Here is a 22,824-nt window from a genome sequence, read left to right as displayed (position 1 = left end):
TGTAATAAAACTAAATAACAACAAAAAAAAGACCTAAGGGATCCTTATCAAGTTTGCTGTATTTATGTAGAAAAATCCAGATTTTTATATTTTACTTTTTATAACTTAACTTGGCCACAAACTCTGACATGGCTCAAACTGTAATTACCAGTTTATCATATGAGCAACATTCATAACTGTCAAGTCAGCACCAGCTTGGTCCTTTGCTGAAACGAGTCTGTATCACCAGGGTGATCTGAGTAAGAGAGAGATGGTTCAGTACAGCTCAGTCCCTTACCATTAGCGCTGTCAGGAGAAGACCAGGTCCCGTAATATTTGGGCAGATAGTTCTGGAGGTCTAGAAGACAAGGATCACAGCAGTCCTCTGCATACACCTAGAAAACACAGACACATACCATACACATCATCTACTTCAGAGGTGTGTAACCTGTCTGGCTGTATATTCAGCAGTGAATTATGCCTACAATGTTAGTTTTGCATCGTCACTGAACAGCTTCTGCTAATATAGCCATTCTTATGACCTGCTGACACTGATTACACTACCTTGGCAGTAGCCACAGTGCAGAACTTTAATGTCACTCTAAGACAATTAGCAATTAAGAGCAATTGCATGTTAAGAGGACAAACTGTACAGTACTTGTATGTCGCATTTTATGTACTGAACATTTTTGAGGACTTTTGATGAAAGCCTAGCATATTGTTTTGATTGAATTCTTTTGTGTGTATATAAATGAGTACTTTGTTATGTGGCCTTGACTAAAAGGTTGTTTGAGTACATGGTATGTTGCTATGTTGTCTCATTTAGCCATGCCTCTCTGTAGAGTGCTGTATTTGCTCTGCTGAATGTTCAGGCTGCACCTCATTATTATTCTGTTATGATGGACGAAAAAAAAAAAAAAAAAACTCTGGCTTGTTTGCATTTGTTTAAACCAATCATAATTGCCCTGGGCAGTGCTAAGCCCAGAATGCAACAGTGATGCCCCTTTAAAGTAATGAGATTTGCTTTGGTTGAATATTTGCATGCAAGTAGGTGAGCACTGTATTAAAATGGAAGCCTGTCTTATTGCACGAGTCAAACTCTTGACAAAAACTTTTGGCACGCAGACTGCTGCTTTGAGGTTGTTGTTTCCGATTCCAGCAAAGTGGGTTCTGAAAACAGCAGCATGCACATAGTGGAAAGAGCAAGAAAGCTGCACATAGTCAAAAGGGCAGGGCTATACGGATTACACTCAAAATCTACATTCAGTGAGTCAGACGAATTACTACGTGGCCTTGACTAAAAGGTCATCTCGTTTAAACTACAATTTTGACTTGTACCACATTGAATTATTCAGAAAACTTTGTAATGTTGTCCATCCATCCTTCCATTATCTATACACCACTTAATCCTCACTAGGTTTGTAGGGGGCTGGACTCTATCCCAGCCGACTTAGGGCGAAGGCAGGGGACATCCTGGACAGTCTGTCACACAACACTTAGAGACAGACAACCAAGCACACTCGCATTCACACCTACGAACAATTTAGAATCGCCAATCAACCTCAACATGTTTTTGGACTTGTGGGAGGAAGAACCCAGAGAGAACCCACGATGCACAGGGAGAACATGCAAACTCCACACAGAAGGATCCCGGGTGTCCTCACCGGGACACGAACCGGAGACCATCCAGCTGCAAGGCAACAGTGCTAACCACCGAGCCACCTTGCAGCCCCTAACTGTTGTGAGTGGGAGTCGAACTCACGACCGCATTAGGGAATTACAGCCCCTGTTTATGGGTCACCTGCTCAACCAGGTGAGCTATAAGGGCTCCCCTGTAATATTGTACAACAAAGAACTTGGAGATATTAATAATCCTCCTGACTTTTTTTTGGTCAGGTTTAGTTTCATGGTCCTCTCAGGAGTTGCCTGAATCACCTAAAAAGAAAAAAAAACATGAGAACTTTGATGGCAAACTACACCCGTGGGCAAAATTGTTGGTACCCCTCAGTTAATGGAAGAAAAACCCACAATGGTCACAGAAATAACTTGAATCTGACAAAAGTAATAATAAATAAAAATTCAATGAAAATTAAGCAATGAAAATCAGACATTGCTTTTGAACCGTGGTTCAACAGAATTATTTTTTAAAAAAAAGAACGACTCATGAAACAGGCCTGGACAAAAATGATGGTACCCCTAGAAAAGACTGAAAATAATGTGACCATAGGGACATGTTCAATCAAGGTGTGTCCTCTAATTAGCATCACAGGTGTCTACAAACTTGTCATCAGTCAGTCGGCCTATTTATAGGGTTACAAGTCGTCACTGTGCTGTTTGGTGACATGGACCAGAGGAAGCAAAGGACAGAGTTGTCTCAGAAGATTAGAAAGAAAATTATAGGCAAGCATGTTAAAGGTAAAGGCTCTAAGGCCATCTCCAAGCAGCTTGATGTTCCTGTGACTACAGTTGCACATATTCGGAAATTAAGATCCATGGGACTGTAGCCAACCTCCCTGGACGTGGCCGCAGGATGACAAATCAAAGAGACAGATAATACGAATGGTAACAAACCAGCCCAGAACAACCTCTGAAGACATTAAAGGTGAATTCCAAGGTCAAGGTACATCAGTGTCAGATCGCACCATCCGTCGTTGTTTGAACCAAAGTGGGCTTCATGGGAGACGACCAAGGAGGACACCATTGTTGAAAACAATTCATAAAAAAGCCAGACTGGAATTTGCTAAACTGCATGTTGACAAGCCACAAAGCTTCTGGGAGAATGTCCTATGGACAGACGAGGCAAAACTGGAACGTTTTGGCAAGGCACATCAGCTCTATGTTCATAGACGCAAAAATGAAGCATATCAAGAAAAGAACACTGTCCCTACTGTGAAACACGGAGGAGGTTCTGTTATGTTCTGGGGCTGCTTTGCTGCATCTGGCACGGGGTGTCTTGAATCTGTGCAGGGTACAATGAACTCTCAAGACTATCAAGGTATTCTATAGAGAAGCGTGCTGCCCAGTGTCAGAAAGCTTGGTCTCAGTCGCAGCTCATGGGTCTTGCAACAGGATAATGACCCAAAACACAGCTAAAAACACCCAAGAATGGCTAAGAGGAAAACACTGGACTATTCTGAAGTGGACTTCTATAAGCCCTGATCTAGACCCCATTGAACATCTGTGGAAGGAGCTGAAACATGCCATCTGGAGAAGGCACCCTTCAAACCTGAGACAACTGGAGCAGTCTTCTCATGAGGAGTGGGCCAAAATACCTGCTGAGAGGTGCAGAAGTCTCATTGACAGTTATAGAAATCGTTTGATTGCAGTGATTCCTTGAAAAGGTTGTGCAACAAAATATTAAGTTAAGGGTACCATCATTTTTGGACAGAGAACCTGAATCATAACGCTTCCAGCCTTGGTGGTTCTGAGTATAAACAGCAAAAAAGCCATCAAATAAAATAATGCACATAAAATGATGCACTGATATTTTACAACAGCTACATACTGATTTTGTAACTAGCCATCCAACCCTGTGCAGGATTAGTGAGTGTTGTGCCTACTGTTGAGATCTGGTTTGATTGGTTGGTCAAGAGACAGGTGCTATGACTCACTCCTGCTTGAACTAAAGTTGCTGAGGCTGACAGTAGTGCTAAGTTCTAAAGCAAACAGTGAAGCTTTTTTTATTTTCTGCCAGCATGTCTGGAATATTTGTATGTGCTCATGTTATGTTCTGATACAGATTCATTAGCAACAAGTCATCAGCAGAGAAATACACTGTACTCTGGTGGTAACCCAGAGCTTGGTAGGCAGTGTATGCAGTCATGCAAGCTGTGTGTGCAGATGTGCTACAAACACATTAGATTCTATTCAAATTCTAGACAACGCCCGTCAATGACAATCCTGCATAATGAGCGGCGGTGTACAAAGGAGTTTAAAACAAGATATTGCTCAACACAGAGCTGTGACAACATGCAATGTGATTCTGAAGAACCGGAATATCAACTTCATTTGAATGTCATTTAGATGACTAGTTGATAATCCAGTCAAACATGTCATTTAAGTTTTTCATTCAACAAAAAACCTTAGACATGTACATTTGATATTTAGGGTTTTTTTGTTTAACTTTTTATAATGAAAATGATTATTTGACTTTATCTCATCAGGTGGCTATATAGTCAAAGCAAAATTCAACGACTAATATTAAAACATATCTGCAGCTCATTAATTTCCCTTTTTTCAAACAGCACTGATTTTTTGGAGAAGCTTGATTGGTGTACACCAACGTTCTCCAGAGGGGTGTACTATGGAGCAAGTTCAACACAGCCAGGTTGTTGACTAAACTTAAAGCCTCAATCAGAGATGACCTTCTGGGGTGTTTGTCATGTGTCACACAAAATGAAAGGGTCACCTTTAGTCAAGAGAAACAGGTTGATATATCAGAGAGCCATGAAGAAAACAACAACTTTACTAGTGTAAAATGTACTGTTACTTCAAATGAAGCAAGAAAGGAAGGCTGATGTAAAATTGTTAATGGTGCAAGTTATTTTATTTATATATATATATACGTTTTATTCTATTTTTTGCTATTCTTCATCCCTTCAGTCATGTAAATACCCTTATAATTACTTTATACTGCTGCTATCTCAAATTTCATTGTGCTTTCTTTGTAAAATGACAATAAAGAGATTCTGATCCTGATTCTGGTTAATACGCAGCACAAAGCACCCATTTAGTTCTATTTCGACAGCTGCATGTTAGAGCTCTGAAACTTCAAAAACTTCAGCACAGCAAACCTTGCTAACCCCTTAAATTACTCTCTCTGTGGTACACCCCTCTGGATGTTTTGTTGTGATGACAGCTTAGACAGCTCATCTTTCTACTGAAAAAAGTGGTGGCGCTATAGTGTTTGTAGTGTGCTGTTTGAATCTAGGGTGTGTGCCTAAATTTCTGAACAGTTTATTTAAAAAATGTGGTGATTGTGAATGTGTTCACTGTGCATGCTGGCGGTTGTTTTTTGTATACGGTTAGATTGTGTTTTTAGAATAGAATAGAATAGAATAGAATAGAATAGAATAGAATTTAATTGATCCCTGTGGTGCAAACCTCAGGGAAATTGTTGCTGTTTTTAGTTTTCAGGCTGGGCGGGGCTGATTGGAGGAGGACGCTCCTGCGCTGGCACAGCTACAGCTCATCACCCTCGTTACGTGCTGGATAAAGCCACCATTTCACCTGTGCTCCAGTGCCGGATGATTGCCAACTCCACGAGTGGTACATTCAGGCCGCTTAGCTCTAGTACATGTGCTTCTTGCTAAGTAATCACAAGTTTTCGAGTGACCATGTTTCTCTCTTTGTTCTCCAGCGTCTCCTCCACCGGTCCCAGCATCCAGCTTTCCAGCTCGCTACGGCAGCTATTTTTCCCTCCGCGGAAACACGAGTCTGGATCACCTCTCTGCACAAGCACCAGCACGGGAAGATAACCACATGAGCATCAGCACGGGAAGAACACCACACAAACACCTGCACGGGAGATTACTCGCCTGCACTGCCGCAACAACCAGCACGCCTACCCCGGATCCCTCACCTGCCTCCCGGTGCCCTGCACTCCCCGGACCCACTAAATAAAACCTGTAATTCCTTTTAACCCTGCTTCCTTCTCGTTCTGGGTCCCGCACACGTCCTTCGGCCACCGTAACAAAAAAACTGACAAAGTTAAAAATAAAGTTAAAAGACATGAAAAAAGACATAACTGTAAATAAGTAGCTGTAGAAGTTTGTGTGTGTATTACCATGCTGTAAAACTGTAACTCTCGTGGACCTCTTGGTGGAGGCTGAAGCTGCTTCAGGACTGTTCCATCTGGGTGCTGCAAAATACCTGAAACAAACACAAAGCTGGTTTTAAAAAAAAAAACTATGAAGAGTTCAGCAAAGTAAAGGTTGTGGAGCTTTAGGCAGGAATTACCAATATGTAACCACTGATAAAGGAACCCAGCAATTTGGCTTCAATCCTGGTTTTAGCACATCAGTGTTAGTGTGCTGAAGTACAGACACCTCAGTTTAACAGTTATTCTGAAAAACTGTATTTACCGTCACTGTTTATTCACTGTCTTCACTAACTTAAGGGCTGAGGTTAGAGGCTGTTGTCCTCTCTGAACTACAGCTTAATAATCAACTTGGTAGCTGACAGAATATTCATAGGAAAGACTGTAATGGCCATTTCCCAGTTTTTCAACCTTGTTGGTGAAACCAAAATCTATTCATGCACACAGCACAAAATAATGGAACAGATTTGCTTAAGCATTGTTCAGTGTGAAGCAATTTTACGCATTCAACATGAAGTCTGAGATGCCTAATAAATACAGCCCATATCACATATCTGCTGATACAACTTTGTTGTAATCACAAGCCATTATTGTTTTTTCTGCAGACAATGCCATATGTTATTGTTGCTTTAGTACATTCTTCTATTTGAAAATGTAGGGTTAGTCGCTTTTACAGTTAATTATTTCTACATCACTGTGTGTTTCATTGAATGTGTTTCACCACAAATTAGACTTTTCCATGAGTAGGAAAATCATTTGACCACTTTGCAATCATACTTGCAATGTACAAATGTAAAAAGAAAGGTGCAGTGAGAAAAAGATAGGTCAAGACAGAAAGGATTATTCTGGTCTTTGGTTGATCTGTAGATTCTTCTAGAATGTACAAACATACAAGCACTAAACAATATACAGAACCTTCATAAATAACCAGCACACTTACAAGGGCCTGGAGGAGCCTGAGGATATTTGGGTAGGTTCTGTACGGTCAAAACCCTGAGGCCAAGCAGTTAGACAGGCCACCCCTTCACTCTGCAGCCACTGTGTTGCTTCTGCTTTTGTTTTGATATTTATATTTCATTTCTTTTGTGGGAAAATATACAAAATTCTAAAAAAGTTAAAGTGCTTAATATGCATTATGCTACTGATTACACAGAAATGAACACATGCACGCACACTAATGGCATGAAAAAGGTAGTGATAAATGGACAACAGCAGATATCTAGATAATTGTATCTTTCATTTTTGCTGATAAAACTGATTAAATTCATTAATTTTCAACTGACTAAAAATTGACTAGTCATTTTTAGAAGGATTATGCTAGTACACTACAACTTGGGTTGTATATCTGTAATTCTGTTTTTTCAGGCACTGAAACTGAGTCAGAGTGAAAGTGATAATTCAACAGGCTGATATGACTGACTAATTCAAGCTTATTACAAATATCAATACCAGAGTATATGTTTGCTGAAAATTCACACCACAAATGTCTTGTATGTCTCAAAATATATCTAAAGTTATTATCCAAACTGCTGCAAGGTAGCTCGGTGGTTAGCACCGTTGCCCCCAGCAAGAAGGTCGCCAGTTCGCGTGTGGTGATCAGCGTGAACACTGTTTCAAGTGTGGACATGCAGGGCACTTCTTGAGAGGCTGCAGAGGTCAACGGGGGCTGGTTGGAAAACCTGATGGCATGAATGCGACAATCCGAGCAGTCGCACCCCCCAAGCCATTATCCCCAAGTCAAGCTGAACCAGATGAAAAGGTGTGTGAATTACTGTGTGATTGGATTAGGCAGCTGGAGGCAGTGTTAGAGAGAAACGGAAAAACACAACAGACAGTGGGTGCCACCTATGCTAGCCATCTCACATTACGCCGCAAAACGAAACTGAATACCCTCATTGGAAAAAGTACATGGTAGATTGCTGTTTTGAGGGAGTACCCACACAAGCCCTGTGGGATACGGGTTCACAGGTGATGATTATCAACTAAAACTTGAGAAAATCCTGTCTCCCACACATCTTGTTATGGGGAATGGGTGAATTCCTGGGTGAGGACCAGACTCTGGTTGGCAAAGCAGCAAACCAGACGCCCATACAATTTGCAGGCTGGGTTGAACTGAACTCAAGCTGGGATCTAATAAGGGCACACAGCCAGAGCTACTAGTCCCAGTGCTAGTCTCCGATGAGCCAGGAGTAGCAGAACTCCCGATTATTGGCTACAATGTGATCAAGCATCTGGCTATGAATGGCATGGCGCAGCATCCAGAAGTTACACCTGCTGTGGTGAATGAAGCTTTCTCCATAGATTTTAAAAAAGCTAACGTGCTGATCCACCTAGTACAGTACAGTGACCAGAATGAGAAGGAGGGTGTGGTGAAAATTGGAGGACTAAAGACACTAATTCCAGAAGGCCAGACTAGGGAGGTTAGTTGTAATGTGAGGACAGGTCCACTCCCCACGAAACAAGAAGTCTTCTTTGAACCAGAGGAGGTCCCAAAGTGGCCAGAAGGGCTGAACATGTCTGAAACTGTTAACTGCCTGCAGAAGGGAAATTGGTAAAGGGTGGCTATTCCAATCACTAATGACAGCAACCATGATATTACTCTCACCCCGCGTACAGTGCTGGGGTGGCGACAGCAAGTTACGGCTATTTATCTAGCAGATGCAAGGCCAGTTGACGCTAACGAGAACATCACCAGAGTAAACAGCACAACCAATACAGCAGACACTAGTGAAAACACAGCCAGAATAGCTAGCACTCCTGTAAAGCACAGAGAACAAAGATCACCAAACACATGTAAACAAGATCTATAGGACCCTCCAGTGTCAGTTGATCACCTGACCCCAGAACAGCAGGGAAAAGTGAAGCAGATGCTACGAGAATAGTATGCTGCATTCTCAAAAGACGAGAATGATATGGGATGCATTCCTTCTCTGCAGTTAAAAATCAGATTGAGTGACAAAACTCCAGTAAGGCACACCTACACCTCAGTACCCAAACCACTCCACAAGGAGGTGAAAGACTATCTGGAGGACCTACTGAATAGAGGATGGATTCAAAAATCCCGGTCGCCATACTCCTCACCTATAGTCTGTGTATGTAAGAAAGATGGGAGTTTACGCCTGTGTGTGGATTATAGAGAATTGAACCAAAAATCCATTCCAGACCGTCACCCCATCCCCCGAGTGCAAGACATCCTAAACAGTCTCAGTGGGAGTGTGTGGTTCTCGGTACTGGACCAGGGCAAGGCATACCACCAGGGTTTCCTGGAGGAGAGCAGCAGACCACTCACAGCCTTTATAAGACCGTGGGGTTCATACATGGGTACGGATCCCCTTCGGCCTGTCCTTGGTCCTGAGTTCCAGCGAAGTATGGAGGAATCTCGTGGGTGAGTGATGAAACATCACAGCCATATTTGGATGACAATCTGGTCAACTGCAAGTCTTTTGAGGACCACCTGCATGATATGAGAGAGATGTTGCATCGCCATCAGGCGCATGGGGTAAAGCTATCAGCTAAAAAGTGTGAAGTGTTTAAAGATAAAGTGAAGTTTTTGGGAAGGACTGTATCCAAGGACGGCTACTGTATGGATACCACTGAGATAGCACCAGTACAAGCACTAAAAGACCGCAAACCAGAGACGATGGGAGATCTGAGGTGAATACTTGGGTTCCTGTCAAGGAGGAGTAGAAAGCAGGTAGACCAGAAAGGCTGGGACTCTAATCGCAGTTCTGAGGATGAAAGTAACTGGAGAGCCATCATCAAACCACCTTGCAGCCTGTATTAAAAGTATTCAATTCAGAAATGTCTTAAAATACTTTACGATTACATATTATATTATGGGGTTGCAAGGTGGCGCAGTTGGTTAGCACTGTTGCCTCGCAGCAAGAAGGTCGCCGGTTTGCATCCCGGTGGGGGCACCGGGATCTGTCTGAGTGGAGTTTATATTCTATTCTATTCTATTCTATTCTATTCTATTAATTCTGACCACCTGCCCCTCAAAGAAATTGGAATTGGGAATTATTAAGAACCAGAACTGATGAGCAGATTTGGAACCATAGTCAGAATCATTAAAATACAAATGATACCCAACCTAGAGTTCAGTGCCAACATTAGTCTGGGATAAATATCATTCACAAAGCAGTTATAGTTTACCTGTGTCTTGCTAATTAATAAGTCATTAAGTCTGAAACACAGCCAAATGCCATTTTTGAAGATGAAGCACACAGATTAGAATTGTAAGTATTATGTCCATCTATCCATCCATTATCTATACACCGCTTAATCCTCACTAGGGTCGCGGGCGGGCTGGAGCCTATCCCAGCTGACTTAGGGCGAAGGCTGAGGACACCCTGGACAGGTCGCCAGTCTATTGCAGGGCTACACTTGGAGACAGACAACCAAGCACACTCACATTCACACCTACGAACAATTTAGAATTACCAATTGACCTCAACATGTTTTTGGACTTGTGGGAGGAAGTATGGAGAACCCGGAGAGAACCCATGCTGCACGGGGAGAACATGCAAACTCCACGCAGAAAGATCCCGTTGCCCCCACCGGGACACAAACTGGCGACCTTCTTGCTGCGAGGCAACAGTGCTAACCAACTGCGCCACCTTGCAGCCCCATATTGTTTTATTTTTAGACTCAAAATATAAGGCAGCAACAAATGACATTTAGACATGTAAAGTATTTTGACTTCTTGGCATCAGTTATTAATTCTAGCAAAGAAAAAGTACCATGTATGCACAGTGTTCAACAGCAGCTTTCTCTGCCTGAATTGCATGGTAACCATGATCACAGCTTGCAGTGGCTCACATTCACATTGGCCAAAACATCAGGAGACAATGCAGCAAAGCAACGTCTTCAGCTGCATCATTTGAATGAAATCTTGTTTGCCTCTTGAACTCACAGGTAAAATGCTTCTTATCTCGTCTTAAGCTGAACCAGGGATGAGCCACAATGGTCAATAGATTGTCTGTAGACTTTTTAAAAAACATCAGCATTGGATTACCTGTGTGCGAAAAACTAAATTAACCACTATAACCATCTTCTTCAGTCAGTGATCTTCACACTTTTAGCCCTTTGTGGCACAATGTGCATTACTGATATACATTTAAACAAAGAGGCACTGGAGGCCAAGGGAAACACTGGGAGGAGATCATGTTCAGCCAGCAGCAGTACAAGCTCAACAACATTCTCGTGCTTGTGCCACAACCGCTGTAGAATATGCAGTACTCCTTTTCTCTTCCTGTTAGCTGGAACTTGTGCGTCCTGGTTTAATCATTATTTTTTACCAAGCCCAAGAGGGACAAAGATAAGGTTCCACGTTACTGTCAAATATACTGCCTGCCTCAGTGAATGCCTCTTTCTACTTCCAAGAGACATTCTGAACAAGCCACCATCACACAAATATTCTGCACAATTCATTAGTGACACTACCACCATTTCCATATTGCACACATCTACATTCCATTATTTCCACTAATTCCTTTAACCTTTCAATGATGAGAGGAAACAGGTTTCATGGCTTCAGATTTGTATTAGTCTTTGATTTCTGATAAGCAAAAATATACTGCTGCATTTATTATTGATCTATTTCGTTTACATACACCATTCAGCCACTACATTAAAACCACAGTTTTTCAAATGTTGTGTCTTTACTGCCCCAAAAAAGGAAATACAGGCCCTGGTCATGCAAGGCCACGACAGCATCTCTCTGTTCCCCCTCATCACTGCAGTTGGTCCTAAAAGTAAGTCCAATGTTAGACTTTCTGCATTTCAAGAGCATGCAAGGCTCCTGTTTGATGTAACCTTCGTAATCTCCCAAATCCACAAGAGTGAGCACAGACCCATCCACAGACGTCTGCATGCAGCCCAAAATGTATGTACGTGCATAACTAGGGCAGTAGCATGCCTGCTTGGCAGTGGTGTAAATGTGCGGAATATGTAAGTAAGATCTACTGCACATGTGTGAAATGGAGTTCTAGCAGATTCCAAGCAGACTCGAAAGAAACATCACACCACGCAGCCATGGTGTCCACAGCTGGCTGTGTGTGCGTTCAGAAAGAAATATAATCAAAGCTTTTAATACTAGTTAGCAGCTACGATTCACACTAGACAAAGACACAGCCTTAAACCAGTGGTCTCCCTGCCATTGTTACAAATGGAAAGGTAATACAGCATCTTACATGCTTATAATAACTTAAAGACTGATATGATCAATAACCATAATCAGTAAAGTATTTCTGATTGTGATTTAAGAATAAATTATCAAAGGTAACTTGAATGTGCCACATTTGGACAAATCTGTGCAGAGGTGTTCATAACACTAACCTTTAAAGAAGTCTGCACTGATTCTGTTCAGGAGGGAAAAGCTGACAATTGTTTCTCCCGTGTGTGTTCTGATTCACAGTGTTAGCAGAGAGGAGAAGCTGTTCTCAAACAGGTCTGCTGTCAATGAATTTGTGAGACAGAGAGAGGGACACAGCTTGACAGTGTAATAGGAGTTTACCCATTTTAAATAGCAAAAAATAGAAACTCAGTACGTTGAGGTCAGTGTTTGTTTTGCGGTGTGTCATTACAGATAAATCAGTGTGTCGGAAGCAGTGATCTGATGTCATTGGACTCTTTTTGAAACAGTGTCAGACACCTCTCCAATTATATTGGCAGCCATTGACAGTTGGAAAATGCAACATATCATTGAACCCGAGATGCAGCACGATGACTGACAATGACACATCACACTTGTTACCAACCATTTTACCAACTAAGTTATATTGGGTAAAGCTCATTCTGTGTGTCATGTGGAAGAGTTACAGAGTCGGTACAGGTGGTAGGCCAGTACTGCAACATGGTACACATGGCTGAAGAAACACACTCATTTTCATACTAAAATAAATGGTGTATACTCCACACCTAGTCTGTTCACACTTCAACCAGAAAAAAAGACTTCAACCAGGGAAATCTTTGTGGGTGGACAGGTTTACCCAGACTGCACTGCAGGCCACAGATAACTCCTGAGAATGCCATCCTGTCTGTACAACATGAGTATGTTTCAATTCATTGTGGTGACTGACTGATCACTATTGATTCACCTACCTGAGACAGCACTTTAACTAAGAACAATAAAAAGCACAATTAGTTATAGTAACACCTCATCTGACAGTCAGTGTGTGTGAAGACTAGAGGAAGCAACGAAGACACAGTCACATCGACAAATAATAGCTGAACCATGAACATGTAGCTTTCTACATGAGTAGGGACAAAATACGAAAGACCATCTACTTCACTTCCACAGGTCCATGAATCTCACATCAGATACATACTGCTTCCTCCTCTATTAAAAAAATACACCATGCTGAGCTCAGATTTTAAAATCTCCATTTTTCTATACTTGCTGACAGCAAACATACATGACAGAGCAGAACAAAGCCATTGTTGAATTACTCGTCTGTCATCCACATCTCTTCCAATAATGCAGGAGTGGCAGACCGTAGCAGCATGAAGACAGCTGCAGGTCCAATGTTCTACTGAAGTTAACATCATGTCTTCAGGCTCAGGCAGTCCACCTGGCCAAACCCGAGCTGTCAACCACAAGCTGACAGTGAGCAAGTGAGCGTGTGAGTGTGTGTGTGCGTGTGTGAGAATGACTGACTTACAAACACGTTGTGAAGCTCAAAAAGGTGTAAGTGTGGTAAGTATGTCAGTCGCATGAAGGTGAGGAATACGCATACAGTGACTTAGTCTTCTCCCAGTTAACTTACCCACTTTGTCCACGCCGTACTTGTGACCCGCCACCTGGTGTGACAGCGGGACGCAGCCGTTCAGGTGAGCCGGGCTTTGAAGCCCTACAGCCCGCTGGCCGGACTTGTCTTTGGCGGGGGCGCCTCCGGAGAGCCGCGGGGTCAGGTTAACCCCAACAGGGGCAGGGCTTGGGGTCAGCTCCAGTCTGCCGAGGGCCAGAGATGACTCCATCATCACCTGATGTTGAGTTGTGGACATTTGTCAAATATAAAAAGGTTTGGGTCAAGGCTTTTGTCCAAGACAAAGAAAAATAAATGTAAAAGTCAAGGATGGGACTGATCGATTCACATAGTCATTACGTAAGCACAGAGTTGAGCCCCGCACACGTCCAACACAGTGTGAGAGGAGAGAAGACTGCTCCGGAACCGTCCGGTCCAGACCCAGCCCACCCAGCAGCTCCGGTCCCGGCCGCTATCGTCTCCCGCTGACAGGCACCAGCACCGAGGACAGCCGCCAGAAAAGCAGCGCTCCTTCACTGATGTTCATATGTTTGACAGCAGCATAAATACATCCTGGACACATCCCACTTCCTCCCCGTGTCAGCACGCCCACAGCCCGCCACCATGTCCGGTCGAAGCCTCCAAAGTAAATGCGGCAGTGCCGATAATACAATGTACACGGTAATAACACAACACAAAGTGCTCTTTTACGGATGTCAAATCGTCTGCTGTTTTTTTTTCCTTGCGTCACCTCTCTGTCCAACCCCCCGACTCTATTTTAAAAGTGAACGCTGTTATATTTGGTGCTTTTATTGCGGAGGCCCATCGAGGCCAGCTGGTGTTCAACCTCCTGAAGTTCCGCTAAATTGACACAGCTCCACTTCCCCGTTCCACTAGTAAATACTGCTGCCAGTCTGTAATGGTGATGTTACGACACCGCCAGGAGCGATCCAGCTCCACCGAGTAGAAGGGACGGGCGAACAGACAAGATAAAATAGCATGAAGAGGTTATTCAGTCCAGGTTTCGATGCTAACTCATCGATACTGTCCATGAGTCTGCTAATCAAAGCCGTCACAGTTCAAAAGAGCAGACCGACATCACACCTGCCCGATAGCCGCCTTCATCATGGAGGCCAGTCAGCGGAAAATGGACATAAACACGATGCATTGTCGTCCAAAAGTCCATGATATAAGCAGCGGTCGGTGGAGTCCTCCTCAGCCAGATATCCAGGTCAGTGTAGGCGGCTACCTCTCTACGTAACGAGCAGCGCCCAAAGCCTCCCACACGTTTACGACCGCTGCTGTCGCAAAAACGTGCGTTGTGTCCCGTTGACGGCAGCGCGCTGAGATTGGTTTGTATTTGTCATCAGTGTGGACAAAATGAGCAGAGGCGTTTGTGGCGTTCCCAGCTCGCTGTCACTGTTTATAGCTGGCTTCGGTGTCACATTTCAGTCCGTTTAAATGTCAACCCTTCTGGCATAGAAGCACACACTTTATTAGTATTGTTGTTGTTGTTGTTGTGTTTTAAATCCCAAACATATTGTAGCTGTTCCTAAATAAAATGTAGAGATTTTCTTTTTCTTACAATTAGGCAAATAGGGACCTTGGCATCGAGAGTTATGTGCACATACAGTAAATCTGTTGGCAGAAAGTAAGACAAGATCACAGTTTTATATCAAGTATAAGTATACATAAATAGTCTCTAGGACCTGCATTTAGCAAGATTTTTCAAAATAGCTCTATAATAATGCCATACTGACAAAAAACTACAACCTAAAATAGTTCCTCAGTATGTTTTTTTAATTTTCGTGACAAAAACCTAATCTCGATCAATGATATACTTCAAATAACAACCTCTCTCAGTTTTAAAAAGACAATCCCTGCTACAGCAGCAACACTGAGTTATGGCTCTGTTTTCCAGATCCCATACTCCAGCACAACAGACGTTAAGCCACACAAATTTATACTGCTAAACATTTACATTTTTGATTTTTTTTTTCTTTTTGGCCTAAAATAAAGCATTCTAATATATTTGGCCTTGTTATTCCTTCATCATTAAATGAACCAAACCAATTACCAATAACTCTACAAAAAACCTCCACGAACCCCTTTTGAGTTTTGGGGGTTCCTCTGGCAACCTTCTCTGAACTGATTCCCTTTTGACAGCCCTGGTGCTAACAAGGGAGATTTCTCATTTGGGCTTTCTTCAAAATTAAGATATGCTTGTAGACCCTGGCCAATAGATTCAGCATGTGCTGCTAAATAGATAGCAGTTAATTCCCTGCATGTCATCTCAGCTACTGATATAGGGAATCTCATCACAGTTTACCAGAAACATATCTCTTCTAGTCTCTGAGCTCAACTGGCCTCCAGGAAAACAGCCTCTGACAGAGATCTGGTAACACACTTGTTCCATCAGCTCATGTTATGGAAATGTGTCTGTCTTCATTTAGTGGCTTGAGGTATTTCATTAATTCTAGTTTCATATGTATGTTTGGATTCATGACTATTATGCTATATACTATATAATATTTTATGAAGGCAGCAATGTGTTAAAGTATTCAGAAAGAATATCAGAGGTGATATCCAGAGTGCTATTTGACCTACTTCATCATTTCAGGCCATTCATATTATTTCTACAATATAGTGACTAAGAAAAAATACATCAGTTGACTCTACTTTGAGTTTAAAAGACTATTTTTGTTGTGTAATTTCTAGCATTACTATAATATTTCAAACTGTCCCTATTAAATGCTTCTGTTGTTATTATTGTACATACAAGGTGTGTCAGAAAAGTTCTCGGACTGGTGTCATAAAAGATACATTTCAAATCCAAACTACAAACTAGGAGTTTTCCCCCTCAAAGTAATCCCCCTGGAGTATATAACTGCAATCTCAGCTCTCTGAAGCCATTGAACATTGCCACATGCTTTCATATAGAAATATATGTCTTCTTTTTTTGTGTCGTCAAGCAATGAGCACAGAGCAACAAACAAACCTGAAGTTTCTTGTCCGGTTGGGAAAAACTCCATCATAAGCACTAGGATTGCTGCAGCAATTGTGCAGAGATGAGACGATGTCACGCTCATGTGTTTTTGAGTGGTGCAAGAGGTTTAAAGAGGAGCGCAAGGATGTGGAAGAGGACCCCAGGAGCAGAAGGCCTTCAACGGGCAGGACTGAGGCCAACGTTGAGTGTGTCAGGCAGATGATGCGTGGCGATCGTCGGTTGACTGTTCGACTGATTGCAAATGAGCTGGGCATGAACCAGGACAACGTCTGGAAGATTATCACTGAAGATTTGGGCATGCGGAAAGTCTGCGCTAAGATGGTTGCCAAAACTGCTGAACGATGACCAGAAGGATCAATGCATGCAAGTGTGTCAGGATATCCTCCAGTGTCTTGAAACTGAACCAGACTTGCTAGGGAGGGTCATCACCGGTAATGAGTCATGGACCTTTGAGTATGACTTGGAGACCAGCCTTCAATGGAAGAGTCCGACGTCGCCAAGGCCAAAGAAAGCAAGACAGTCAAAGTCCAAAGTCAAAGTTATGTTGACCGCATTCTTTAATGTGAGGGGCATTGTCCACTGCAAGTTCTTGCCACAGGGCCAGACGATCAACCAGCACGTCTACAAAGAGATCTTGCGGCGTTTGCTTCGTTCAGTGCGTGAGAAGAGGCGAGAGTTTTGGCAGGACAAGTCGTGGCTGCTTCATCATGACAACGCACCTGCTCACAATGCCCTGAGCATCTGACAGTTCCTGGCTGAGAAAAACACTGCTGTGCTGGAGCACCCTTCGTATTCACCCCACCTGGCTCCATGGGATTTCTTCCTCTTCCCCAAGTTCAAGGGGGTCATCAAGGGGACCCGTTTTGAAGACGTGAACAACATCAAGATGGCTGTGACGACGGAGCTGTGGAGGATCCCAGAAGAATTTTTCCAGGAATGCATGGCGGCGTAGCAGAGAAGGCTGGGAAAGTGTCTTAGACTCCAGGGGGATTACTTTGAAGGGGAAAACTGGTAGTTTGTAGTTTGGATTTGAAATATATCTTTAGTGACACCAGTCCTGGAACTTTTCTGACACGCCATGTAGATTTATCTTGGTTTTATCATATAGTGACGTGTTTGCTGTAGCTATTCAATCGAGAGTTCAATGAATTTTTCTCTTAGATCAGTCTGTACATCCTATAAATGGTAACTGTTGTATTTTACCACAATCAGCATTCATGATATCAGTTCAGCTGTTAAATAATCTTAGATGAGTCAGTCTTTGTTATTTGAATGTCAGATAACTTCCTGAAATGCTATATCTGGTTTATGTTTGCTTTATGCAGTTTAGTAAATCAGAAGTCCGTTCCGAATCAAAGGCAACCTTATCTTGTCTGTCATTTGATACCAATAGGACATCAGATTTTTTCCCCTCCTATTTCTCAGACAAAGTGTGTGACAAAGACATTGTAAAATGCCGTTACACTGACAAACAGTGCAACAGTCCACTAAGTAATGGAATGTATGTAAAAATAGATTACTGTTTACTGAGATTGAGGGCCTCATCTGTAATTGCAGGGAGTGCGTGTTCCGAATTGCAATGACAATTTTGCTATCTGTTGGAAAGTTCATGCTATCACTGTAATTGGTCTCAAGTCCCATAAACACAAAATGCTGGAACCAGGAAACAGATAACATTCAGTTTACAGTAAGATGAAGAGCTGCTCAGTTCGTACTCATGTTCACAACAACATGAGAGTGTTTATGCTAAAGGCTCACATCCGCCTTACATAATGTACAAACAGCAGAATTACGAATTAGATTAAGCACCACTTCAGCCTGTCCAAGTTTAAGTCAGATGCCCAACCCTCAATGTGCTATATTCATCATATTGTTTCCATTATTAAATAATCATCTGCTTTCACAGACCGCCAACTCTGATCGAAGACGAGAAAGGCAGATATCTGACACTGCACTAAGAAGTAAGAACTGGCAACACGAAAAACTGAATGATTACAGCTGACAATGAATTGAAATTCATAGGTATCACATGCATGCAAGCACACACATCACAAAAAAATAAACATTGTGTAAACGTCAATGAGTGCTTCAATAAAGACTCAATACAAAATGTTAAAATATAATAAGTTGCAAGATAAAGCATATTAATGTACAATAAATGGCACTTCAGATACCACAAGCAAAACCTACCAAGCAGAACTTTGAGGGATGTCTGCATGGTACAGAAGAGTTTGCAGTAATCAGGTAGACCTGCCATCCCTCCAGTCCAGTAAAATCAGGTCTTTAAAAAACAGAACTTAAAAATTAAAGTAGAAACAAAAAGAGTGCAGAGGTGCAGATGACTGACCACAGCTTCAAATATGGTAAATTCAGACAACTTTCAGGTGAAAGGAAAATTAAGCGCAACTGTCTTTTAAATGTCACTATAGACAAAACCGTTTTAGGCCAGCATTCACCAAGTGCAGACGTTTGTTAAAACAAAACTGATTGTTCATGGAACCTGTTTATGCATTACTGATGCCTTACAGACTGTGTGGTTGTTGTGTTTTTTAAGGCAATATTTATCTCTTTTCTAGTTTCTGCAGGTAATATCAATACCTTTTGTCATACCGGGGATATTCATTCATTTAATTTTACTTTTTACATGATTTGAAATACAAATGGCTATGCCTATTGCAAGATAGTATCTTTTCTTTACATGATGTAAGCACTAACAGGAAGGGACAAGCATTAAACTAATTAAGACGTGCTGCATTTATGCCATGGAGGAATAACTCCTTCACTCTCTCGTGTGAATCCTTCATGATAGATACAAGCTTTGTGTAGAATGTGTGTGAATACAGACCCCACAGTCGGAAGACAATGCAAATAAAGTTCTGTGCACCTTTCATTACTGACATGCAATTTTCTTCAGTACTTTATTTGTCCACTTTTGTTTTTTATAACACTCAATCCTTCTTGGCATGAAAAATATGAGTGTTGCACAAATTTTAGAGTGATGTTCTGACATATGTCAAAGTTTTTGATGTACATTTTTTTTGTCAGCTGCTCTTTGCTGACAGGGTTCTGTTGCTCTACCTTTCACTTGAAAATACTTTAAAAGTGTTCTGTTGGATTCAAGTCAGGCAACACACTTGACTCGGTCATAGTTTTCACTTTGTTCTTCTGTAAAAACCATAGACTGTATAAAAGATGGACGTTTTGAATTCACTAACTGTTAGAGGTTTAAAAAATATAGTTAAACGCAAGGCCATATTTTTATTTTGCAAAGAAAACAAAGCCAATGTTATTTTTTTACAAGAGACACATTCCAGCAAAGACGATGAAACGTTTTGGAAGCAACAACATTGTTTTCACATGGTTCTCCTCACTCTGCAGGAGTAATGATTTTATTTTACAAGTTCAAAGGGTCAATAATTGATCAGAAAAGTGATGAAGATGGTCACTGGGTAATGGCTGTGATAGATTTATTTGACGTTAAATTTATTTTAGCGAATGTGTATGGTTACAACAACAGATCTCTTAATAAAAATATGATGGCAAAATTATCTCGATTGATTGGAGAATGGAGGGTGACTTATGGTACAGACAATGTAATAACAGGAGGGGATTTTAATGTAGTCCCTAATTCCTGGCTTGATTGGAAGCCTCCTAAGGGGATACAGCCAGACAACAACAGTATAATTAACACCTTTTGTGTCTCAAATAATCTGATTGACTATTGGAGATTGTCAAATCCAACCATAAAAAGATATACATGGATAACTCCAGCTGACTCCAACCTATGCTCACGTCTAGATTACTGGCTTGTGTCACAAACTGTAGCAAACTCCATAACAAAGTGCGATATACAAGTGTCACCACTTATTGATCATTGTATTATTGATCTCTCACTGTCTTTTGTAACTAAAAAACAGAAATACAATAATGTTTGGAAATTCAACAATGCAGTATTACTAAACAAAGAATTTTGTGTACAAGTGAAATCAATATTCAATAACATAATTAAGATGGATAATTCAAATATTAGCAAATGGGAATGGTTTAAATTTCAGGTAAAACAATAAGCAATTGAATCAGGGAAAAAAATTACTGAAGCTCGTAAAATGAAACAAAAAGAACTGGCTGGAAAAATAAGTTCACTCTGTGAAAAGCCCAACTTAACAGAGGAAGACAAGGAACAATTACATTCTTTTCAAAATCAACTAGATGAGCTTTATTTAGAGAAGGCAAAAGGTGCCTTTGTAAGATCTAAAGCCAAATGGATTGAACAAGGTGAAAAAATTCATCATATTTTTACAGTCTTGATAAAAGAAGACAAACTAAGAAAAACATTACTATGTTAAATAAAAATGGTGTCATTATAAAAGATTCTGCACAAATAACACAAGAAATAACTTGTGTTATTAGCAACGTATATAAGAAAAAGTTTATTAAAAAAGAATGTGATATTTTTATGAACACAGTTAAAGACAACATTAATAAATTACCAATTGAAGACAAGACATTACTCGAAGAGGATTTAACTATATAAGAGATGGAAACTGCTTTGAAACAAATGAAAAATGGTAAATCACCAGGTGTTGATGGTCTAACCATAGAATTTTATAAATGTTTTGGCATGAGTTGAAACAGCTTTTGTTGAATGCATATGAAGACTGTATAAAGAAGGGTCAATTATCCCCAACAATGAAAATTGGCTTAATAACTTTGTTACCCAAACCAAACAAGGATCTTTTAGAATTAGACAATTGGAGACCTATTACTTTATTATGTAATGATTATAAATTATTAGCTCTTGTTTATGCCAATAGAATCAAAGGTGTTTTGAGTAAATTAGTTGATGAATTTCAATCAGCTTTTATTAAAGGCAGAGTTATACAAAACAATGTTAGGTTAATTTTAGATATGTTAGACGATCACACCCTTACAAACTCAGAAAACGTATTTTTGTTTATTGATTTTTTTCAAGGCATTTGATTCCATTGAGCATGATTTTTTACTTCAATCACTACATATGTTTGGTTTTGGTGACAACTTTTGCCAAATAATTACAATGTTTTATAATGAAATTTATAGTTATGTTTCAGTACATCCTGGCATCAACCCAAGGATAAATGTCTCTTGTGGAATACGGCAAGGTTGCCCAATTTCCCCCAAACTATTTATTCTCTGTACACAACTAATGGCTTATCTCGTAATAAATAATCAAGATATGGAAGGAATTAAAATGTTTGACACTGAATTTAAAATAAGTCAGTTTGCTGATGATACTGTTATTTTTTGGAAAGATAAATCAATACTCAAGAAAGCCTTAGAAGTAATCTCGGTGTTCTCTCGAGCATCAGGTGTTTGTCTTAACCTCAAAAAATGTGAACTGTTTCCACTTTATGATTGTAATTATAATGAACTTCAGTCAATTCCTGTAAAAAATGAAATGAAATACTTAGGAATTCAACTATCCAGAGAGGTCAAAACAAGAGAATCAAAACATTTTAAGGAAAAAATAGAAGAAATGACAAAAAGTCTCAATCACTGGTTAACAAGAGATCTAACTATCTTTGGTCGAAACTTATTATCAAAATCAGAAGGTATCTCCAAGTTAATATATCCAAGCTATTCCCTATATATCACCCCACAAAATATTTAAAAAACAAATAGAATACTATATCAATTCATTTGGCACAATAAAACTCATTATATTAAAAAATCACAACTTCTTAAAGATTATAATAAAGGAGGTTTAAAAACTATTGACTTTGAATGCATGGTTGGTGTTTTCAGAGTTAATTGGATCAAATTTTTTTTAAAGTAACCCTGACTCTATATGGTTTGCTATCCCAAAAGGTATTTTGATAAATTGGGAGGAATGGATTTTCTTTTGAGATGTGACTTTGAAGTATCCAAATTGCCTGTAAAATTGTCTGAATACCACAAACAGATTCTTCACTATTGGAAGATGGCGTTTACTCATCATTTTTCTCCACATGGCTCCACCTTGTGGAATAATAGAGCTATTACATCTAACAGAAAAACTTTATTCATTCGAAGTTGGTATAAGAAGGATGTCATTTTAATCACAGACATACTAGATAGTCATGGTCAGATTCTTAACTTCCCTGAGTTCAAAACCAAATATGGCATTTAAAGTTCAAATAGAGAGTATCAAAAGTTTTGCAAAGCAATACCTATTGCTTTACTAAATTTAATTCAAAGTTACCTACATTACTCTAAAGGAACAATAACCTTGCCCAAAATTCAGCTAAACCAGGTTT

At 40.6% G+C, this 22,824-nt stretch overlaps 2 protein-coding genes across 2 annotated transcripts in view; one reads left to right on the top strand and one right to left on the bottom strand.

Moving 5' to 3' along the window:
* ipmkb (inositol polyphosphate multikinase b) overlaps nucleotides 1-13,820 on the bottom strand; it is a 37,550-nt gene extending 23,730 nt beyond the window's left edge. Inside the window, exons 1-3 of the mRNA XM_008303494.1 lie at nucleotides 13,564-13,820; nucleotides 5,765-5,850; nucleotides 278-374 (exon numbers count right to left, since the gene is read on the bottom strand). Of these exons, the coding sequence (XP_008301716.1) occupies nucleotides 278-374; nucleotides 5,765-5,850; nucleotides 13,564-13,801 (421 nt within the window). The 5' untranslated portion in view covers nucleotides 13,802-13,820. The remainder of the gene's footprint in view (nucleotides 1-277; nucleotides 375-5,764; nucleotides 5,851-13,563) is intronic.
* Nucleotides 13,821-14,684: 864 nt separating this feature from the next.
* The window catches only part of LOC103373582 (ubiquitin-conjugating enzyme E2 D4-like), a 25,852-nt gene continuing 17,712 nt past the window's right edge, over nucleotides 14,685-22,824 (top strand). The window contains exons 1-2 of the mRNA XM_008303497.1: nucleotides 14,685-14,773; nucleotides 18,456-18,510. The gene's annotated coding sequence lies outside the window, so the exon portion shown is untranslated. The remainder of the gene's footprint in view (nucleotides 14,774-18,455; nucleotides 18,511-22,824) is intronic.

Source organism: Stegastes partitus, unplaced genomic scaffold (genome assembly GCF_000690725.1).
Source record: "Stegastes partitus isolate 25-593 unplaced genomic scaffold, Stegastes_partitus-1.0.2 Scaffold2018, whole genome shotgun sequence".
NCBI classification, from domain to species: Eukaryota; Metazoa; Chordata; class Actinopteri; family Pomacentridae; genus Stegastes; species Stegastes partitus.
The sequence above is the reverse complement of the archived record's forward strand: the minus strand, read 5'-3'. Positions and strand labels throughout refer to the sequence as shown.